At 44.6% G+C, this 20,122-nt stretch overlaps 2 protein-coding genes across 3 annotated transcripts in view; one reads left to right on the top strand and one right to left on the bottom strand.

Moving 5' to 3' along the window:
* LOC116515602 (IgGFc-binding protein-like) overlaps positions 1–2,793 on the top strand; it is a 53,368-nt gene extending 50,575 nt beyond the window's left edge. Inside the window, exon 19 of the mRNA XM_032227724.1 lies at positions 2,503–2,793. Within this exon, the coding sequence (XP_032083615.1) occupies positions 2,503–2,793 (291 nt within the window). The remainder of the gene's footprint in view (positions 1–2,502) is intronic.
* Positions 2,794–9,644: 6,851 nt separating this feature from the next.
* The window catches only part of LOC116516208 (IgGFc-binding protein-like), a 52,255-nt gene continuing 41,777 nt past the window's right edge, over positions 9,645–20,122 (bottom strand). Inside the window, exons 12-15 of one of the 2 annotated variants that reach the window (XM_032228629.1) lie at positions 14,629–15,009; positions 13,325–13,611; positions 11,611–11,647; positions 9,645–10,086 (exon numbers count right to left, since the gene is read on the bottom strand). In XM_032228629.1, the coding sequence (XP_032084520.1) occupies positions 11,641–11,647; positions 13,325–13,611; positions 14,629–15,009 (675 nt within the window). In that variant the 3' untranslated portion in view covers positions 9,645–10,086; positions 11,611–11,640. Of the gene's footprint in view, positions 10,087–11,610; positions 11,648–13,324; positions 13,612–14,628; positions 15,010–17,477; positions 17,517–20,122 lie in introns of those variants that run through there. The other variant, XM_032228630.1, reaches the window with a different exon arrangement.

Below are 20,122 nucleotides of genomic sequence, written 5' to 3'. Positions count from 1 at the left end.
GGCACTGTAGATTTGTGGAACCTCTTCTATAGAAGAGGTTAGAACTATCCAATAATGCCCACCCTTGCAGGGGTGTGATAAAAACTTTAAACTGAGATGCTGCCAAATAAGTCACCTGGAACAATCTACTTGTCTTTCAGTTTGAGAATCTGTAACATCTGCCTATTTAAATGCAGTTAAATTATGCATGGTCTTAAATATGCAAAAGTCCAATAATGCTCCAATAATTAGAAGGGCTTCTTTTCCCAACTGGAAATTGACACAGAAACTGTCACATCCTGGACAGAAAAGGTATGTGCAGAGTTAGTGTAATGGAGGATGGATACAGAAGAGCATCGCAGGATTTATTTCTTGATATATCCCCCCCCCTCCAAAAAAAAAGCACTTTTAGATCAGGGATGTCCAACCTTGCAACTTTAAGACTTGTGGACTTCCGTTCCCAGAATTCTCCAGCCAGTTGTGTGATTGTCAGGCTGGCAGGGGAATTCTGGGAGTTGAAGTCCGCAAGTCTTAAAGTTGTGAAAGTTGACCAGCCCTGGTTTAGACGGACAGGCCATCCTTTTAAGGGTAGAAGATTAAAATTTCAGCTCTTTCGATGTAAAGTGAAATCTCTGAGGTTTTAAACAAATCATTTCCAGGACATTAATATTTATGAATTATTTTTTGTTTGGCCCCACCTTCTGCCATAGGCTGAAGAAAGCATTCTCTCCAGGGGTTGTTCGGAAAAATGCACCTGCCATGCGCCAGGCCAGCTTGCCTGCAATAAAACCAGCTGCCCTCAAGGGGAGGTTTGCGCCCTCCAAAATGGCCGACATGGGTGCTTCAAGCAGGAAGCGGAATGCCACCTCAGCTTGGAAGGAAAACTGACCACCTTTGATGGTGTCTCTGGGACAATACTTTATGACGGTGCCTATGTGATGGCCTCTCTCTGTGACGAAGCAGTCCAAATATGGTTTCGGCTGGTGGTGGATTTCAGGCGCTGCAATAGTAAAATGAGCTCAGTCTCTACCATTTACGTCTTCTTCCGAGAGGCTCTTCTCGCTGTCAATCAAGACAAGGAAGTTTGGGTAAGAGAGGTTGAGTTGGCGATTCTTGGTGCTGTAACCAAAGGCAACTTGTGGGGGAGGCAAACACCTTAATACAGTGTTTCTCAACCATGGCAGCTTTAAGATAGGTGGACTTCAATTCCCAGAATTCCCCAGCTAGCTGAAATCCACCTACCTTAAAGCTGCCACAGTTGAGAAACAATGCACAACTGAATTTGAATTTCATCCCGATGTGTACACGCTAGCTTACTACAGGTAGTGCTCAACTTACAATCACTTGTTTAGTGGCCATTCAACTACTCAATCTTTGTCCATAAATTTGATGGAATATTCTGGAAGGTCTGATTGTGCCCAGTTCTAGTTTGCCCCTCCCCCCTTTTATTTTATTTTTTTGAGGGGAGGAATTTTGAAGCCATGCTTTGTTTAAAAACTGTATTGTTTTTTTTTAGGACTCACACATCATTTTTGTGTTGTTTTCTTTCACAAAACAGCATTCATAATAATCAGAGGGGTTCTGAAGGGGACAGAAAGGGAATCTGTGGGATCGTAAGCACCCCCTCCCTGAGTTAAACCTTCCTTTAAAATTTCCATTAAATATTAACAGAAATGGTGTAAAGACCAAGTGTGAATTTAGTGTGTTAGTTAACAGGTATTAACAAAGGAAAATGAATTAAATCTTCTGTATTTTCATGTTGAAATTCATACAGGGAAGCCATTTTTCATTTCATACAAGTTTTTGCCCCTTTCGTATGAGCTTTCTTGCTTGTAGTTGTTAAGGGCAGTTGTTTAGGAAGCCACAGGGTTATTAAATGAATCTGGCCTGCCCCTTTGACTTTGGTTACTGGGAGGTCACAAAAATCACATGGCCCTAGGATAGTGCCACCATCCTAAATATGACTTTAATTACCGGAAGGTCACAATTGCCAGGAGTGTGAATTTTAAATCATGCGACTACGGGGATGCCGCAATGGTTGTAAGTGTGAAAAACCAACTATAATTCACTTTTTGGGGGGGCTGTTGTAACTTTGAACTGTCACTAAACAAAGGTTGGAAGTCAAGAACTAACTGCATGAAATTGGTGTCCTGGCGGACAATGCAGATTGGTGTTTTCTTCAGCCAGTTGTGTGTGTGTATATGTATTTGTGATGGAATCACACTGGAGATTTTAAGAAGAAATTAGACAACCATTTGTCTGGAGTGGCATAGGGTCTCCTGTCTGAGCAGCGGGTTGGACTAGAAGACCTCCAAGGTACCTTCTATTCTGTGATTTATTTTTGTTTGTCTTTCTTTCCACTCTTATCTCTTACCTCTAAAACAAACGCAAGGGCAATTCTGGCTAATTTTGCTATCACCCGCTCTGATTCGACCGTTTCCCCCCAGTTTTGCACCCTGACCCTCATTTGAAGACGTAGCATTTCAATAAACTTAACATCTCCCACGATGACTCTCTGTGCAGGTGAATGGACAACAGGTGCAACTTCCAGCTTCCCCTTTGAAAACGGTGTCTGTGAGCATAGTTGAAGATGTGGTCACAATTAGACATGGGGCAGCTCTTCAGATTCTCTTTGACCTCAAAGGAAAAGTGACTGTGAAGGTCAAGGACAGCCTGGCAGGCAAGCTGTGTGGCTCCTGCAGAAACTTCAATGGTGACCTTTCTGATGACCTCACGCTGCCCAATGGTCAAGTTGTAGGAGACATTTCGCAGGTGATTGATGCATGGAAGGCCAGAGACTTCTCCTACTGGTAAGTTAAGGCTTTAGTCCTTCGTTCTCTGATTTAGGAGCACACAGCTGGAGGGTTGTCGTTTTTTCTTGTCCAGAATTGTGTTCCCATTGGGACAATCTGTTAAGAATGTGGATTAACGGATAGAACGAAAAACAGAGGGTGGAGTGGGCAAAGTGAAATATGAATAGAGGGAACGATTTCTCTCTCTTTGGGCCAATCTTTTTTCTTTCTCTCTTTTTCCTGCTCTCCCCATTCAGTAGCTGTCAGCTTCTTCCTGCAAAAAGCCAGGAGCCAGAGATAAGAAATAGAGATAGGAGATAGAAATAGGAATAGATTGCTGCCGGCCTTACTTCTGGTTCGCTGTGCGTGCTTTTTTGCACACACGCTCTCAAGTGCCCCACGCATGCAATGTACAAGTGTGCAGTTGATGAAAAATTGTTCTGTGCATGCGCAGAACATTAAAGACGGAGTAAAAACCATGCCGGCAATGGCATGGGTAACCAGGGAACCGGTACAGGGGCATGGCCAGCCTGCCGTCCCTACTGGTTCAGTAACCCAGTCACAATTTCCACTACTGGTTTACCCAAACTGGTGCGAACCGGTAGGAACCCACCTATGGGTAGGGATTGGGATAGGGGCAGGGGCGGGGCAGGGATAGGGGTAAACCAAGATAGTTTAAATATATTAGATAGATGAGAGAGGGTGGGGCATAGAGAAATAGTTGGTAGAGAGATAGGAGTTGATAGAGATGAGAGATAGAGATAATAAAGAAATGATATAGAGAGAAATAATAGAGATGATAGAGATAGCAATAGCAGTTAGACTTATATACCGCTTCATAGGGCTTTCAGCCCTCTCTAAGCGGTTTACAGAGTCAGCATATTGCCCCCAACAATCCGGGTCCTCATTTTACCCACCTCGGAAGGATGGAAGGCTGAGTCAACCCTGAGCCGGTGAGATTTGAACAGCCGAACTGCTGAACTGCAGTCAGCTGAAGTAGCCTGCAGTGCTGCATTTAACCACTGCGCCACCTTGGCTCTTATATGATATAATATAGAGAGAAATAATAGAGATGATAGTGATAGCAATGGAGATAGATAGAGAGGATTGATAGAGAGATAGAGATGGAGGCAGATGAGAGATAGAGATCATAAAGAAATGATATAGAGAGAAATAATGGAGATGATAGAGATAGCAATGGAGATAGATAGAGAAGATTGATAGAGAGATAGAGATGGAGACAGATGAGAGATAGAGATTATAAAGAAATGATATAGAGAGAAATAATGGAGATGATAGAGATAGCAATGGAGATAGATAGAGAAGATTGATAGAGAGATAGAGATGGAGACAGATGAGAGATAGAGATTATAAAGAAATGATATAGAGAGAAATAATGGAGATGATAGAGATAGCAATGGAGATAGATAGAGAGGATTGATAGAGAGATAGAGATGTAGACAGATGAGAGATAGAGATTATAAAGAAATGATATAGAGAGAAATAATGGAGATGATAGAGATAGCAATGGAGATAGATAGAGAAGATTGATAGAGAGATAGAGATGGAGACAGATGAGAGATAGAGATTATAAAGAAATGATATAGAGAGAAATAATGGAGATGATAGAGATAGCAATGGAGATAGATAGAGAGGATTGATAGAGAGATAGAGATGTAGACAGATGAGAGATAGAGATCATAAAGAAATGATATAGAGAGAAATAATGGAGATGATAGAGATAGCAATGGAGATAGATAGAGAAGATTGATAGAGAGATAGAGATGGAGACAGATGAGAGATAGAGATTATAAAGAAATGATATAGAGAGAAATAATGGAGATGATAGAGATAGCAATGGAGATAGATAGAGAGGATTGATAGAGAGATAGAGATGGAGACAGATGAGAGATAGAGATCATAAAGAAATGATATAGAGAGAAATAATGGAGATGATAGAGATAGCAATGGAGATAGATAGAGAAGATTGATAGAGCGATAGAGATGGAGGCAGATGAGAGATAGAGATCATAAAGGAATGATATAGAGAGAAATAATGGAGATGATAGAGATAGCAATGGAGATAGATAGAGAAGATTGATAGAGAGATAGATGGAGACAGATGAGAGATAGAGATTATAAAGAAATGATATAGAGAGAAATAATGGAGATGATAGAGATAGCAATGGAGATAGATAGAGAGGATTGATAGAGAGATAGAGATGGAGGCAGATGAGAGATAGAGATCATAAAGAAATGATATAGAGAGAAATAATGGAGATGATAGAGATAGCAATGGAGATAGATAGAGAAGATTGATAGAGAGATAGAGATGGAGACAGATGAGAGATAGAGATTATAAAGAAATGATATAGAGAGAAATAATGGAGATGATAGAGATAGCAATGGAGATAGATAGAGAAGATTGATAGAGAGATAGAGATGGAGACAGATGAGAGATAGAGATTATAAAGAAATGATATAAAGAGAAATAATGGAGATGATAGAGATAGCAACGGAGATAGATAGAGAGGATTGATAGAGAGATAGAGATGGAGGCAGATGAGAGATAGAGATCATAAAGAAATGATATAGAGAGAAATAATGGAGATGATAGATAGCAATGGAGATAGATAGAGAGGATTGATAGAGAGATAGAGATGGAGACAGATGAGAGATAGAGATCATAAAGAAATGATATAGAGAGAAATAATGGAGATGATAGATAGCAATGGAGAAAGATAGAGAGGATTGATAGAGAGATAGAGATGGCGGCAGAGATGATAGAGATTTATTTGCAAAGGCTTTTGAAACTTAGCTGAAAGGGAGGCAGTTCTCCTATCCAATTTACTTGTCCTTGCAGCAGTAGACCAATCTTTTCAATTAGAAATAGCCCGAAGGCAACTTGTCACCCCAGAAATCCACGAAGAGCCTACAACAATGCTAAAAATGTAAAGCAATGAGTCTTAATTGTAATGAGCTCTCCAATAACCCAGGACCATATGTAATACGGTATAGGAAATGAGATAACCGCCGATTCAAATGCATTAAAGTGTACGTTTCTGAGCCCAGAGCAAATGATGTTTAAATAAGCTTGAAAGTGCCTTAAATTCAAAGGGTCGATCTGCCTATAGGAGGCATGGAATGTCTCTCTATTGGTGGCATTGAAGCAGCCGTCCATAGTCAAATCAATAAGGTTCGATATAATACTCAATGAGTCTTAAGTCTAGCAATCTCCATATTTTTCAAAACCTCCATTAAATGCTGTCCCACACTTGATCTTGATCTGGTTTCCTGATTTTTCCATACTGTTGCTCTTAGATCTACCCCCCAAAAAAATCTCGTGGGTGCTGTCCTTTTAAAATTTAGGATGTAGGGTGCGAAGAAAGTGGATTTCCAGTGGCTTTTCTCTTGTTTTAAGAACATTGTGGCCTTTTTATTCAGGTTGGCTTTGGGTTTGCAAACCATTTTGGCTGCTTAGCTGCTTTAACCAATATTAACCCTCTCGAACAGGGGTGTCAAACTCATGTCGTCACGGCGGCATCACGTAACGTATCAGGACTTTTACCCCCTTTGCTAAAACCGGGGGTGGGCATGGCCAGCATGTGACGAATCCAGCCCGTGAGTTTGACAGCTTTGCTCTTGAACATCACTTATAGCCAGGGGTGGACTTCAATAATTTTAGCAAGGGGTTCTCTGCTCAGTTGCTGGGTGGGCATGGCCATGGTGGCCTAGTCGGCCTCCTCAAGCTTTCCGGGAGTGTGAAAATGGCCTCTCCAGGCTCTGGAGGCCTCTGGAAGCTGGAAACAGGCCCATTTCTCACCCTCCCTGAGCTTCTGTCCAGAGGTGAGTTCCTACTGATTCAAACCAGTTCGGCCAAGTAGGTAATAACTCAGCTGGCCATGCCCCCGAACCAGTTCTATCAGCAGCGCCATAGGTGGCACCATCTTGTTTTATGCTTCTGCGCATGCGCAGAAGCAATTTTTTTTACTATTGTGCATGCACACATAGTGCGCATCAAGCGTGCCCATGCATGAAGTGTGTCCCTGAGCAAACTGGCATTAACAGAAGCTGGGATCCATCCCTGGCGTGGGTCCTGCATTTACCTGCATCCAAAACAGGCCATATGGGGACTCCTGGGAGGGGGGAGGGGGTGGGTGGGTCCAGCCAAGAGTGAGATTTGGAGATTCTCCAAACTGCATAGAATCATAGCTAGAGGTTCTCTAGAACCCCTGCGAACCCTCAGCAGTCCACCCCTACTTATAGCAAGAAAGCAACTTTGGCTATGAAGTCTATAATAATCAAACCTATTTTTCTTTCTTTTTTCTAGCAAGCAATAATTCAAAAGGTTGATTCATTCCCTCAACTTCCATGAGTGACCATGGCTCACCGCTGCCCCCTTAAAGATGCTTTATCTGCAATGCCCCGAGAAAGCTTTGTAAAAACCCCAACATATCTGTCCACAGATATAGTATCCTGGGGCTGAAATCATGTAAGACTGCTGATTATGATTTTTTTTTTAATTAAGGCACAATAAAGAGATAAATTGTGCTTTCTAGTTTATTAGGTCTAAAAGTTGAAATAAAGTATTTCCTCTGGACCAGAATGTTGACACCACACAGCTCAATAATGAATAGCTGATAGCAAAGGAGTCATTAAAAGAATTAAGAATTGCTGCTTTGGAAACAACTGATGAAATAAAATTTAAGCTTTGTAAGTGGTTCAATTTTTGGAACATTTTTGTTGCTGAAGCTTGTACATATGCTTTGTTTTGATTTTTGTGTTCTTCCATCCACTCCCACATAAACCTGAATGACAACTTTTGGGAAGAAATCAATATGGCTGCTAACATACTATAATTTCACCTTTGCAATTCATGACTTTTAAAGGTTACATAGGAATGGTGGTTTGGAAAGCTTTTCCTCATAGTAACTGCTCAGATTTTTTGCAAACTGTAATCAATGGATCAAGCACACTAATTGTTTTATTTCCATTTGTATGACATGAGGTGGGTCAGGATTTTTGTTACCCCACCATTGTTGAGAGTCCAGAGGAGACAAGATACGCCCTGGATGTTGTTCTTTATATTCTGTTATTGGTCTGCTGAAATTTGGGCTCCAATCACTTTTGGTGTTCCTTACAGACTTGCTCTGTTCCTGTTGTGTTTAAACTGCTTTATGAAGGATTGGGAAGTGTAAATTGCCCTAATCCACAGATGAATATCTGATAAACATTGGGTGTGCCATTTGACACTTCCTACTGCCTGTAAATACATACCTTGAAGCAGCAGATTAACAGAGTTGGAAGGGACCTTGCAGGTCATCTAGTCCAACCCCCTACCCAAGCAGGAGACCCTACATCTGCCTCTACCTAGGATCAAACTCACAACCTCCTAATTGTGAGGCGAGAGCTCCACTTCTAGGCCATTGCAGCTGACACAAAAAGATACATTTTAAAGCCATTCCTCCTAGATGTTGAGAAGAGAAGACTTCGAAAAGATTGAGCTGATGACATTGGTGCTTTCCAAGATGTGGTGTGTGTGTGTGAGTGTGTGTGTGTGAGTGAGTGAAGTGGGTTGCTCCCTCTTTGGCCTGGATTGGGTGAATAGGTAGTGGCAGCAGCAGGATGCTTCGACCACCTGCCCGGATGCTTCCGGATGCAAGCGAGTGAACCGGTAGTAAAAAAAAAAAAGGAAACCAACCACTCGTGTGTTTGTGTATGAGAGAGAGGCGGGGAGAGAGGAGAGAGAGAGGGGGGGGAAATGGCAAAAGAGAAACAGACAGAGAGACAGAGACAGAGAGGAGAAGATTGAATACTGGTGAATAGAGGCATTGGGTCTGATTCTGGCTTTTATTCACCCTACTGTAGAAATGCCATTAAGTGGTAAAAAGATGCCTAGCCTTCCGTTCACCCTCCTCACGGACCATAAGCCCCTTCTCAGCATCCTCGCGAGGGATCACACCTCCCCCATTCTCTCACCCTGCATGTCCCGCTGGTCTGAATTCCTCGCTGTCTTTTCTTACCGGCTGCACTACCAGCCAGGTAAGGATATGGGCCATGTAGATGCCTTGAACCGGTGTCCGCTGCCCACTCCGCTTTCCGACCCTGCCCCCCTCCAGGGCCTCCGGCGTCTTCCTCGTAGATGACCTGGAGCTGCCACTCTCCGCTTCTGACATCGCCCAGGCCACCTCCACCGATCCCACCTGCAATGCGCTCTACATGGGGCAGCCCTTGAAGAGCATTCAGAGACTTCAGCTCGTCCAGAATGCAGCCTCGCGAGCAATTATGGGTGCACCTCGGTACACCCACATTACACCTATCCTCCGCGAGCTGCACTGGCTACCAATTGGTCTCCGGATACGCTTCAAGTTGCTAATCGTCACTTATAAAGCCCTTCATGGTATTGGACCTGGGTACTTGAGAGACTGCCTGCTGCCAATTACCTCCCAAAGACCCATTAGATCGCACAGGGTTGGCCTCCTCCGGGTTCCATCTACTAGCCAATGTCATCTGGCTACTACCCGGGAGAGGGCCTTCTCTGTGGCAGCGCTGGCCCTTTGGAACAAACTCCACGCAGAGATTCGGAACCTCACCTCTCTCCAGGCCTTCCGTAAAGCTGTTAAAACCTGGCTGTGTCGGCAGGCCTGGGGTTGATGAGTTCCCTTCCCCTCTCGATTGTGTGTCTGTTGGTTATTTTAAAGGTTTGTATTTGTAGTTCTTATATTTCCCTTCCCCTCTTGGGTTTGTGAGCCGCCCTGAGTCCCGTTGGGAATAGGGCGGCATATAAATAAAACGAAACCTGAAACCTTCGTCGCCATTTTTTAGATACGAGGAGGCACTGAGGTAAAATAACTGAACTTTATTAACAGGTGCAACTCAACAGTCAGTTCAGAACACACGTGCTGGACAGCGCTGCCTGACAGCTATTTATACGAATAGCTGTCAGGCGGCTGGCCAATGGGAGAACCACAATTCTCCTGCCGGCAGCCAGCCGCGCCAGGACCAATCGGCTTTCTGCAAGGCGTGGCTTGACTACCGGCTGCGTCAGGAGGACGCAACACCATCCACAATGTTCTCTGCTCAAAACCACATAACTCTGGTAGTAAAGTTGGTAGCAAGAGACCTTGGTCACAGTATCAGGATGAGTCAATAAGTGGCAGCGGAATAGGGCAATAGACACTTTCTGAGTAGCGGGGAGGAGGTAAATATTGTTCTGTCATGTTCCGTTGAGGTTCTTTCCTAGTAAGGGACATCTGAAGAGGCCTAGTGGTAAGGGAAGGATTGCAGCTTGTCTTCCCTTGGAACAGGAAGCATTCTATGGGAAAGAAAGAGGATTTAATGCTACAAAACATTAACCGGCTCCCACCAGTCTGATCTAACTGAGAATGTTGTGCTGATGAAAAAAACAACCTGTTCTGATCTAGGCTTCCCCAGCAGCACAAAGTCAAGTCCTCGTCCTGATAAACCTCTTTTATTTGATTTGCAGTGAATTCCTCTCTAGCAAAGTCCCAGCCCATAGTCTTTCAAGATAGTTCACAATTACCGACCTTTATCATGCTTGGAGAGTGGCCAGGCTGATATCTTTCAGATGCCGCAATACTTGGCAAGAATGCAGGAATGGATTAATTGTCTCCTGCAAACTCCACTATCCTTTCGCTCCTCTTTTATTCCCTCTTGGAGGGGCCATTCACTGTCCACCTGTGGCCTTACTCTCAATTCGACCCCTGTTCTTTAGCTGTTCCCTTCGTCTGGCCACTCTGAGCGTGCACACACTGGGAACAGGCTCCAGCTGTTCATCTGCCTCACTGGTGTCTGACTCTGAAGGCAGCTGATAACTGTCAGACGGCCCCGCCCCCCTCTCTGCCTCCGACACAGAGCTCTCATCAGAGCCTTCCCCAGACTCCAGGACTGGCCCATGTTCCTCCCCAACCTTCTCACTGTCCGAATCTGCTGGTGGCCAACAACAAAAACCTAGGTTTGCATCAAGCACCAGGCTAAGGGTTAATCATGAACACTACCCCTATAATACAAGAAAGAAGAGGATTCTGGGGAATGTTGTATTTGTGTTTGTGTTTTCTCCCCCCATGTTTAGAAAAATTAAGCTAGTGTCCAATGAAATCACATTATGGATGGATGCATATTCCTCAGCAGTGGAGATGGAGATGGGCATATAGTGATGCAGTTGTTCATTTCCAACCATCGGTGTTACTCCCTTCCCTGAAACAGCGTAATCCCCTCTTCTCCTTTAAATAGTGTGTGTGTGTGTGTGTGTGTGTGTGTGTGTGTGTGTGTAGATACTTCACACAAATATGCTCAGAAGTACTTAAGGAAATGGGGTTGATCAATATCTGAATGATATCAAAGGATTTATAGCGTGTGTATTAATTTATAATGCTTGCTTGCTGAAAGCAATAGTTTTGCACATTTTGGGTTCTGAATATGCCCTTGGGGTGCCAGATGCGGAGTTCCCACTGACATTCCCAAAGCAATTGGCCCTGTTGAAGATAAAGCTTATGATAAAAGGTTCTTACACTAGACAGACAGATGCTTATGGGACGTCTACAAGCCATTAAGATGATCGCAATCTGCTTATTATATGCTACCGTTTCATTTGGGGATTCTATTCTTGACTACCAGATTTAATAATTGATTGCATATTAATGTATCAAGCACCAAATGTATTCTCCTGGGTATCCCCTGCTACCCACTCCACCACCTTTTGTTTGAAAAAGACTTAAGGAGGAAAAATCCAGCTCAGAGTCTGACGATTCAGATACCATATCTCTGTCATTCAGATTGTACCCATGACGAAGCAACTGTAATTTGGAGAATCACCTACCATTCAAAGCAGCATCCGCTCTCTTGGGAATTAATAACTGTGGGAAGAAGCAGAAGACAACGTTATGGCAAAGTGGTTAGAATGCAGAATTGCAGGCTGATTCTGCCCATAGCCAGGAGTTCAATTCAAACCGGCTCGAGATTGACTCAGCCTTCCATCCTTCTGAGATTGGTAAAATGAGGACCCAGATTGTTGCTGATTCTGTAAACTGCTTAGAGAGTGCTTTAAAGCTCTATGAAGCGGTACATAAGTCTAAGTGCTAGTGCTAGTGAAGAGAAGGACCAGAGGAGATATGATAGTAGTGTTCCAATATTTGAGGAGCTACCACAGAGAGGAAGGGGGTCAACCTCTTTTTCAAAGCACCTAAAAGCCAGAGGAGGAATAATGGATGGAAATTGACCAATGAGAGATTCAACCTAGAAATAAGGAGAAGTTTTCTGACAGTGAGAACAATCGACCAATGGAACAGAAGTTGCCTTCGGAAGTTGTGGGAGCTTCATCACTGGAAGCTTTCAAGAGGAGACTGGACTGCCATCTGTCAGAAATGGTATAGGGTCTCCTGTTTGGGCAGGGAGGGGGGTTGGACTAGATGACCTACAATGTCCCTTCCAACTCTGTTATTCTGTTCGGTTTTGTTCTGCTGTTGCTATGTAGCGCTAACTTCAAGTTCTTGGAAGCCTCATTTCACCGGTTCACTATGAAGGTTCAATCTGAGCCTATGCATTGCATATTTCGTATTTTGCAAGACTAAGTACAGGAATAGAAATTCTTCACTGCTGTTTAGTCATTGCAGGAAGGGATCAACAGTGGCTTCACATGAGACTAAACTACAAGTAGTTCTTGACTTATGACCGGCTGCTTAGGGGCCATTCAAAGCAGCAACGAAGCTTCCCAGGACTACTTACTGCACAGTGGTGGGATTCAAATAATTTAACAACCGGTTCTCTGCCCTAATGACCAGCAGGGTAGGTGGGCCTTGGTGGTCATGTGACTGGGTGGGCATGGCCAACTCAACATCACTCAGGTTGATGGGCGCTTCACCTTAGCTGTTACAATGGTTAACCAGAGAGGCAGTTTCTATAAGCAGGGCAATAAAGATTAGGCTAGAAACAACACCAGAATGTTTCCTTCCTGCCTTCCTTACAGGATTAGCCCTGTAAAGTTGGGAAAGAAACAAAAGGAGATTTCTTCCAATAACCGGTTCTACGAACTACTTAGAAAGTTACCAACCGGTTCTCCCGAATAGGTGCAAACCGGCTGAATCCCACCACTGTTACTGCACAACCTAGATTTGAGATTCTGACAGCTGAGGGCATCTCCCCTGCAGTCACATGGTCATGTTTTGGCACTCAGCAACTGGCCTATGAGGAAGATTCCAGGCTCAGAGTTTTGATTTGGTTGGGTCCGTTAGTCGGAACCTTGACATATGGCCATTAGCAGTGTCCCACAGTCGTGTGATGGCAATTTGACATTCCCTTCCCATTTCTAGCAAACAAAGTGCCCATTGCGGACAATAATGATGGCGGGATTTGCTTTACACGCACTGCTAAAAGATTATAAAGATTATAATGTCAGACACAGTCTCATGGTGACCCAATTAACAACTGGCATAACTCATGACCGTAATTGCGGGCACAATTACGGTTATAAGTTGAAGGCCACCCTGATGATATAGTTTCTAAAGCTGTCACAAGTTGCAAATAGCCTTGCTTACCATTCTAAGAAATCCCTGGCCTTCCAGGCATCGACAACTTCAGCGATGTTGCCCGCCACCTGATCGTTAGGCAGCTTTAAGTCATCCGAAGCGTCATCGTTAAAGTTCCCACAAGGGGCGCATAACTTCCCTGCCAGGTTGCTGGTGACCTTCACGGTTATTTCGCCATTGGGATTGTAGAGAATTTGGAGCTGGGATTTTTGATTGATGACGATGCTGTCCTGAGTTTCGGCGATCGAGATGGTGGAAGAGACGTTATGGGGCAGCTGGAACAAGAGTCCATTGACCTGAAAGGAAAGCCATGGAGGTATCTGGAAGGTGAGGTTTCTTGGGCTCCAGACTCTGCGGTTGTGGGTTTATCACGGACTTAAGTACAGGTGGTCCTCGACTTATGGCCACAATTGGGACCAGAATTCAGTGGCAAAGCAAGGTGGTGGTTGGGTGTTGCACCCAATTTTGCCGTCTTTTTTTGCAATGGTTTTTCAGCAAATCACTGAAGTTCTTAAGTGAATCATGAATGCAGGGGTAGGATTCAGCTGGTTCGCACAGGTTTGGGTGAACCGAATGTTAATTTTATATCTGGTTCACCAAACTGGTAGTTGCAAGGACTTTCTGTTCCCACCCACCCCACCCTACCCCTCCTAGGAATCGCCATGCGGCCCGTTAATCATGCCAGGTAAGTGCAGGGCCCACGTGGAAGCTATGGGAGGGCGAAAAATGGGCCCACCAGAAGTTCTGGAAGTCCAAAAACAGGTCTGTTTCCGGTCTCCAGAGGGCCTCTGGATCCCAGAGGAGGCCATTTTTGCCCTGGAAGCCTCTGGAGCCAGGGTATGGTGAAAAGAGACGAAGTGGCACAGTGATTAGAGTGCAGTACTGCAGGCCATTTCAGCTGACTGCTATCTGCAGTTCGGCAGTTCAAATCTCACCACCTCAAGGTTGACTCAGCCTTCCATCCTTCCGAGGTGGGTGAAATGAGGACCCAGACTGTGGGGGCGATATGCTGACTCTGTAAACCGCTTAGAGAGGGCTGAAAGCCCTATGAAGCGGTATATGAGTCTAACTGCTATTGCTATTGCTAAAACGCCCCCCCCCCCACCATGGTGCAGGAGGCTGAGATGGCCACACCCACCATGGCCATGCCAACCCAGCAACCGGGCAGAGAACTGGTTGCTGACATTTTTCAATCCCACCCCTGCATGAAGGCATTAAGCCAATCTACCTTTCCGCGTTGACTTTGCTCATTGAGAACCAGCCGGGAAAGATGCAAATGGCAGTCCCATGACCCCTGGTGGGCTACCGCTTACCCAAGTCTCCTTGAGGCTAGTCACCGTGATGAAGGCTTCCCGGAAGAAGACACGGATGGTGGTAGCCACAGGCACCATATCATCGTTGCAATCATTGATATCCACCACCAGTTTAAACCAGGAGGGCGAGTCCTCGTCGCAGTAGGATGCCAGCTTGTAAGCACCACCGGCCATAAGCTTCCCTTTGGCTCCGTCAAAGGAGCTGAACCACATGTCCTGGCTGAGAGTGCAGCGGGCTTCCTGTCTTGAGCAGCTGTACCCTTTGGCTGTCAGCATACAGGTCTCTCCCACAGCACAGCGGTTCTTGACACGGACGAGCCGGTTAAATGGGTTGCAAGTCCTCTTCTCGGAGCAGTCATTGGAGAGGATGGTCTCCCTTGCCTGGAGAGCAATTACACACACAGACACACACACACCCTCCGGTGAAAAATTACTTGATCTCTACCAAGGAAATCATGCATGCAACAGAATAAACAAAGCCAAACAAATGGCAATATTATAAAGAAACACACTTCTTTACAAAATGGGGCTAATTTAACTCCAAATGCTTATACATTCTGGAGCAAGGCCATTTTTTTTTTGCTGCCCAGAATGGATGCCAAACTGGATATGCATCGGCTGCTCCAATTCATCAGATCAAAACCAGGAAAGAGAGTCAGTACATTGCTCTGAACGGTGGTTCCTGATTTCATCAGTGAAACCACCGAATAGAAGCCATGGGATTACTTCAATCTCTAGTTACTCCACTGAAACACAGGGGACACAACACAACTGAAAACGTTACGTCCACTAGCAGTTTCTAACAGGTGAACAATACTTGCAGAATAAGCATTGGAATGATATTAAGTCATTAAGCCTCTTGCCCCCAACAATCTAGGTCCTCCCTTTACCCACCTTGGAAAGGTGGAAGGCTGAGTCAACCTGCAGCCTAGACTACTGCAACGTGCTCTACATGGGGCAGCCCTTGAAGAGCATTCGGAGACTTCAGCTTGTCCAGAATGCAGCCGTGCGAGCGATCGTGGGTGCACCTCGGTTCACCCACGTAACACCTATCCTCCGCAAGCTGCACTGGCTGCCTATTGGTCTCCGGATATGCTTCAAGGCGCTAGTCGTCACTTATAAAGCCCTTCATGGTATTGGACCTGGGTACTTGAGAGACCGCCTGCTGCCAATTACCTCCACTAGACCGATTAGATCCTACAGATTAGGCCTCCTCCGAATTCCATCCGCCGGCCAGTGTCGACTGGCAACTACCCGGAGGAGAGCCTTCTCTGTGACTGCTCCGACCCTCTGGAACGAACTCCCCGTGGAGATTCGAACCCTCACCACCCTCCAGGCCTTCCACAAAGCCCTTAAAACCTGGCTGTTCCGACAGGCCTGGGGCTAAAGAGCTGTTGCCCCCGTCTCGAATGGTATGACTGTTGTGTGTTTTAAATTATGCATTGTTATGTGTCGTTTTTAATTTTTTGTCTGTATCCCCCTTCCCTGGTTTGAGTTGTGAGCCGCCCTGAGTCCCCTTAGGGGAAAAGGGCGGCATATAAATATAATAAACAAACAAACAAACAAGCCTGGTGAGATTCGAACTGCCAAACTGCAGGCAGCCAGTGATCAGCAGAAGTAGCCTGCAGCACTGCACTCTAACCATTGCGCCACAGCAGCTCATTTTGCTTCATTTTACAACCTTTCTTGCCACAATTGTTAACTGAACCACTGCAGTGATTAGCTTAGTAATTATTGAATGAATCTGCCCCTTGACTTTGCTTGTCTGAGGGCCACAAAAGGTGTTGCCATGACCTCATAAATACATGCCAGTTGCCAAGGGTCTGAATTTTGATCGTATGACCATGGGGATGCTACAGCAGTGCAAATATGAAAAACGGTTATTTTTCAGTGCTGTAACTTCAATGATGATCACTAAATAAATGGTAGTAAGTCATTACTCATTCTGTAAACATTAACATTAAATTACTACGATGACCCTCTTACATGTTATAAAACCTAACTTAAGCCTTTCTCGTCTGAAAAAGGATTTATTATCCCTGATCTTGAAAGCAGAGTGAGTAACACAATTGATAATCTTTGCTAACCAGTAGCTGCTGCTACACCTACTTTAAATGCCATTAGCTAGGATGAGAAAATTGTCTAATTTAGCATCACATATTCATACAATTCTTGCAGATCAGTGCAGAATTTGAAACAGCTGCTGTGCAATTAGGGCAGAGCACGGTAACTGATAAATGAATAGGTTTATACATGAAAAAAAAACCTTTTCTAAAACATCACGTGGCTGTTAGAAGGACTGAGAAAAAAAATTAAAAAGAGGAAACTTTGACTGAACCTAAGTAATCTAAAATCAATTCAAGCTGTGGGAATTTTTGGGGTGGGGGAAGAAAAGACCATTTGAGTAACTTGGAAAATATTTGTCAGGCTTGCCTCCATCAATAACCAAGAAAGAAAACTCTCAATTCCATTGTTCGTGGAATTAAAATACTTTTAATGGTTTTGAAAAGATAGCAGCGAAAGAAAAGCAAGATCTGAGCCCAAAAGGCGTGAACAAGTACATATCAAATGATTACCCAGCCCCTCCCTCCAACGACCCCACCCCAGTGTTCAATCTACAACTCCCTTAGGTGTCATGTGGATTGCATCTCCAAAAGGCATCATCATGTTGGTATGCAGGACAGTTAGCCTTGATCAGGTCCAAATATTGGCCACCAGCATGCACAGAAGATGGTGAGAAGAAAACTCCCTTTTTCATATCACCTCCTGTCCTATTTATTCCCATCCCAAATACCATGCCCCCACCCTCCCCGTTTCTATGGCAGCCGATAGCAAGTAAGCAAAGCAGAGGCTGACATCCGGCCCTCCTTCAGAAAAGGACATCATCCCTAGGGAAACAGGAAACAAAACAAAACAAAACAACAATAACAACCAACAGCATATATTAAAATTAAGGCTTATCAGGATATTTGGTGCAGAACTTCTGTAAATGTTTGGGAGCCCTGACATGGGATTTGTCCACCCATTCAGCCTGGGAAGGGGGAAAATGTTTCCAGGACACCAAATATTGGATGCGTCCCCTATGTTTCCTGGAATCTAAGATTTCTTTAACCTCAAAATGTTGCTCTCCTTCAATAAGAAGAGGAATAGGGGGTTAGGGTTGAGGCGAATGAATGGAAGAAGTGTGCTCTGGTTTTAGTAAGTTCACATGAATTACGGGATAAATCCTCCGAAGGATTTTTGGTAACTCCAGTTTTATTGATACCAGATTTATGATTTTCACAATGGGAAACGGACCCATATATTTTGGATCCAGCTTCTTCGATTTCTGGGTGTTTGTAGAAATGTAGTGGACAAAATCACTGTATCCCTCACTTGGTACTCTTTAGGCCTAGCCCCCCTTTTTAATCCGCTTGTTTTTTGTGAGCATGGTGAGCCGTGTCTAAAACCTTGCGGGTCATCAGTCAAAACTGTTGAAGTTGATTACTCCGTTCAGATAAGGATAAAATTTGAGGTTTCTCTTGAGGCAGTTCAGGAATCGGCACAAAATCCTGGCCAAACACAACTTTAAAAGGGGTCATTCCAGTACTGCTATGTACTGAATTATTGTACGCCACCTCTGCATGTGGCAAAAGTTGAGCCCAATTATACTGTTGGTAATTGATAAAACACCGAAGGTACTGCTCTAGAACCGAGTTAGCCCATTCACAAGCCCCATTAGTCTGCGAATGGTGGGCAGAGCTTAGTCCCTGGGCAAAACCAATCAATTTCAGGAACTCTTTCCAAAAGTGGAAGGTAAATTGGACACCCCTGTCTGTTAATCAAATGCAAAGTTTTTACAAATCCAAAATGACCCACCATTCTCAAGTCATGTGCCCGTTGAAGAACAACAGTTTTCAGGCTGGCAGGAACATACAGCTTAGCTCCTACCCAAGTCAGTCCATCTTTCATGGTGCATTCATCAGAATGTTTGTTGAACCAGTCATCGGATGCAAGACCTTTTTTAAGTTTGTCTATCAGGTCCCTGGTCACATCTAAGTCCACTGGTCCCTGGCTCCTAGTAACCATTGGGGCAGCCAGGTTCTTAGCCAGGATGACAGGATGAACCATGGTTGGTCTGATGCTGTTGTACTGGGGAAGCCTGGACAAAGCATCAGCCATAAAGTTCTTTCCTCCTGGGATGTATTTTAGGGTAAAGTTGAACCAGTTGAAATTCTATGCCCAGCGCACTTATTTAGGTGACAGCTTATGCGGGGTCTTCAATGCTTCCAGGTTTTTATGATCAGTCCATACCTCAAAAGGATGTTTCGCCTCCTCCAGGAAACATCACCAGGTCATCAAGGCCCCATCTGATAGCAAAAGCTTTCCCCCCCCATATGGCCCATCTCCTTTCTGTTTCTGTAAGCTTACGTGAGGTGTAAGCGCAAGGTTGCAATTTGCCCTCTGAGTTTGTTTGGAGCAATACTGCCCCCACTGCCATGTCACTGGCATCAGCTTGAACCACGAATGGTGCATCCATGTCTTGGTGTTTCAAAATAGGTTCAGCTGCGAACAATTGCTTCAATTTCTCGAAAGCTGCTTGACATTCCACAGTCCAATTCAGAGGCTTACCCAGCCTAACTTTAACCTCTCCCTTTGATTTTAGGAGATTTGTAATTGAATTGAATTGAATTGAATTAATCTATAGGCCGCCCAATCCCGAAGGACTCCGGGCGGCTTACAACAAATACATTTTAAAAAGTAATAAGTTAAAAAAATGAGGAAACACAGATTTAAAAACCACATCATACACCCAGTCTAATTGGGGCTGGACCTCAGTCATGAGATCAACAGCCTGAGGCCTGCCGGAATAGCCAGGTTTTAATAGCCTTTCGGAAGGCCATGGGTCCGGATCTCTGGGGGTAGTTCGTTCCATAGGGTCGGAGCGGCTACAGAGAAGGCCCTCCCCCAGGTAGTTGCCAGCCGACATTGTCTGGCTGACGGCACCCAGAGAAGGCCCACCCTGTGCGATCTTATCGGTCATTGGGAGGTATGTGACAGAAGACGGCAGTGCAATGCTCGTGAATGAGGGGATAAATTGGCGATAAAAATTTGCAAATCCCAAAAGACTTTGTAGTTGCTTGCAGATGCAAGAAGGTGCCCACTCAGTGACAGCCCGAACTTTTGCCGGGTCCATCTCGATACCTTTGTGGGAGATACGGTATCCCAAATAATTGATCCTTTCCTGATGAGAGGATATTAGATTTAGATTTAGCAATATTGCCCTAACCCTAGAAAAGATGGTGTTAGAGCAGAGGTGTCAAACTCAAGGCCCAGGCGTAGTGGTGGGTTCCAGATTCCGTTGCAACTGGTATGGTACAATGGGGCTGGGTGTCCACCACATGAATGCAGCACATGCATGTGTACTTACCGCCTGCGATGCTCTGTGATGCTCCAGCTGCTCAGAGGAGCGTTGCACAGGCAATGTATACTCTGTGCACGTGTGCAGAAGCCC

Source organism: Thamnophis elegans, chromosome 12 (assembly GCF_009769535.1).
Source record: "Thamnophis elegans isolate rThaEle1 chromosome 12, rThaEle1.pri, whole genome shotgun sequence".
Classification (NCBI taxonomy): domain Eukaryota; kingdom Metazoa; phylum Chordata; class Lepidosauria; order Squamata; family Colubridae; genus Thamnophis; species Thamnophis elegans.
The sequence above is the reverse complement of the archived record's forward strand: the minus strand, read 5'-3'. Positions and strand labels throughout refer to the sequence as shown.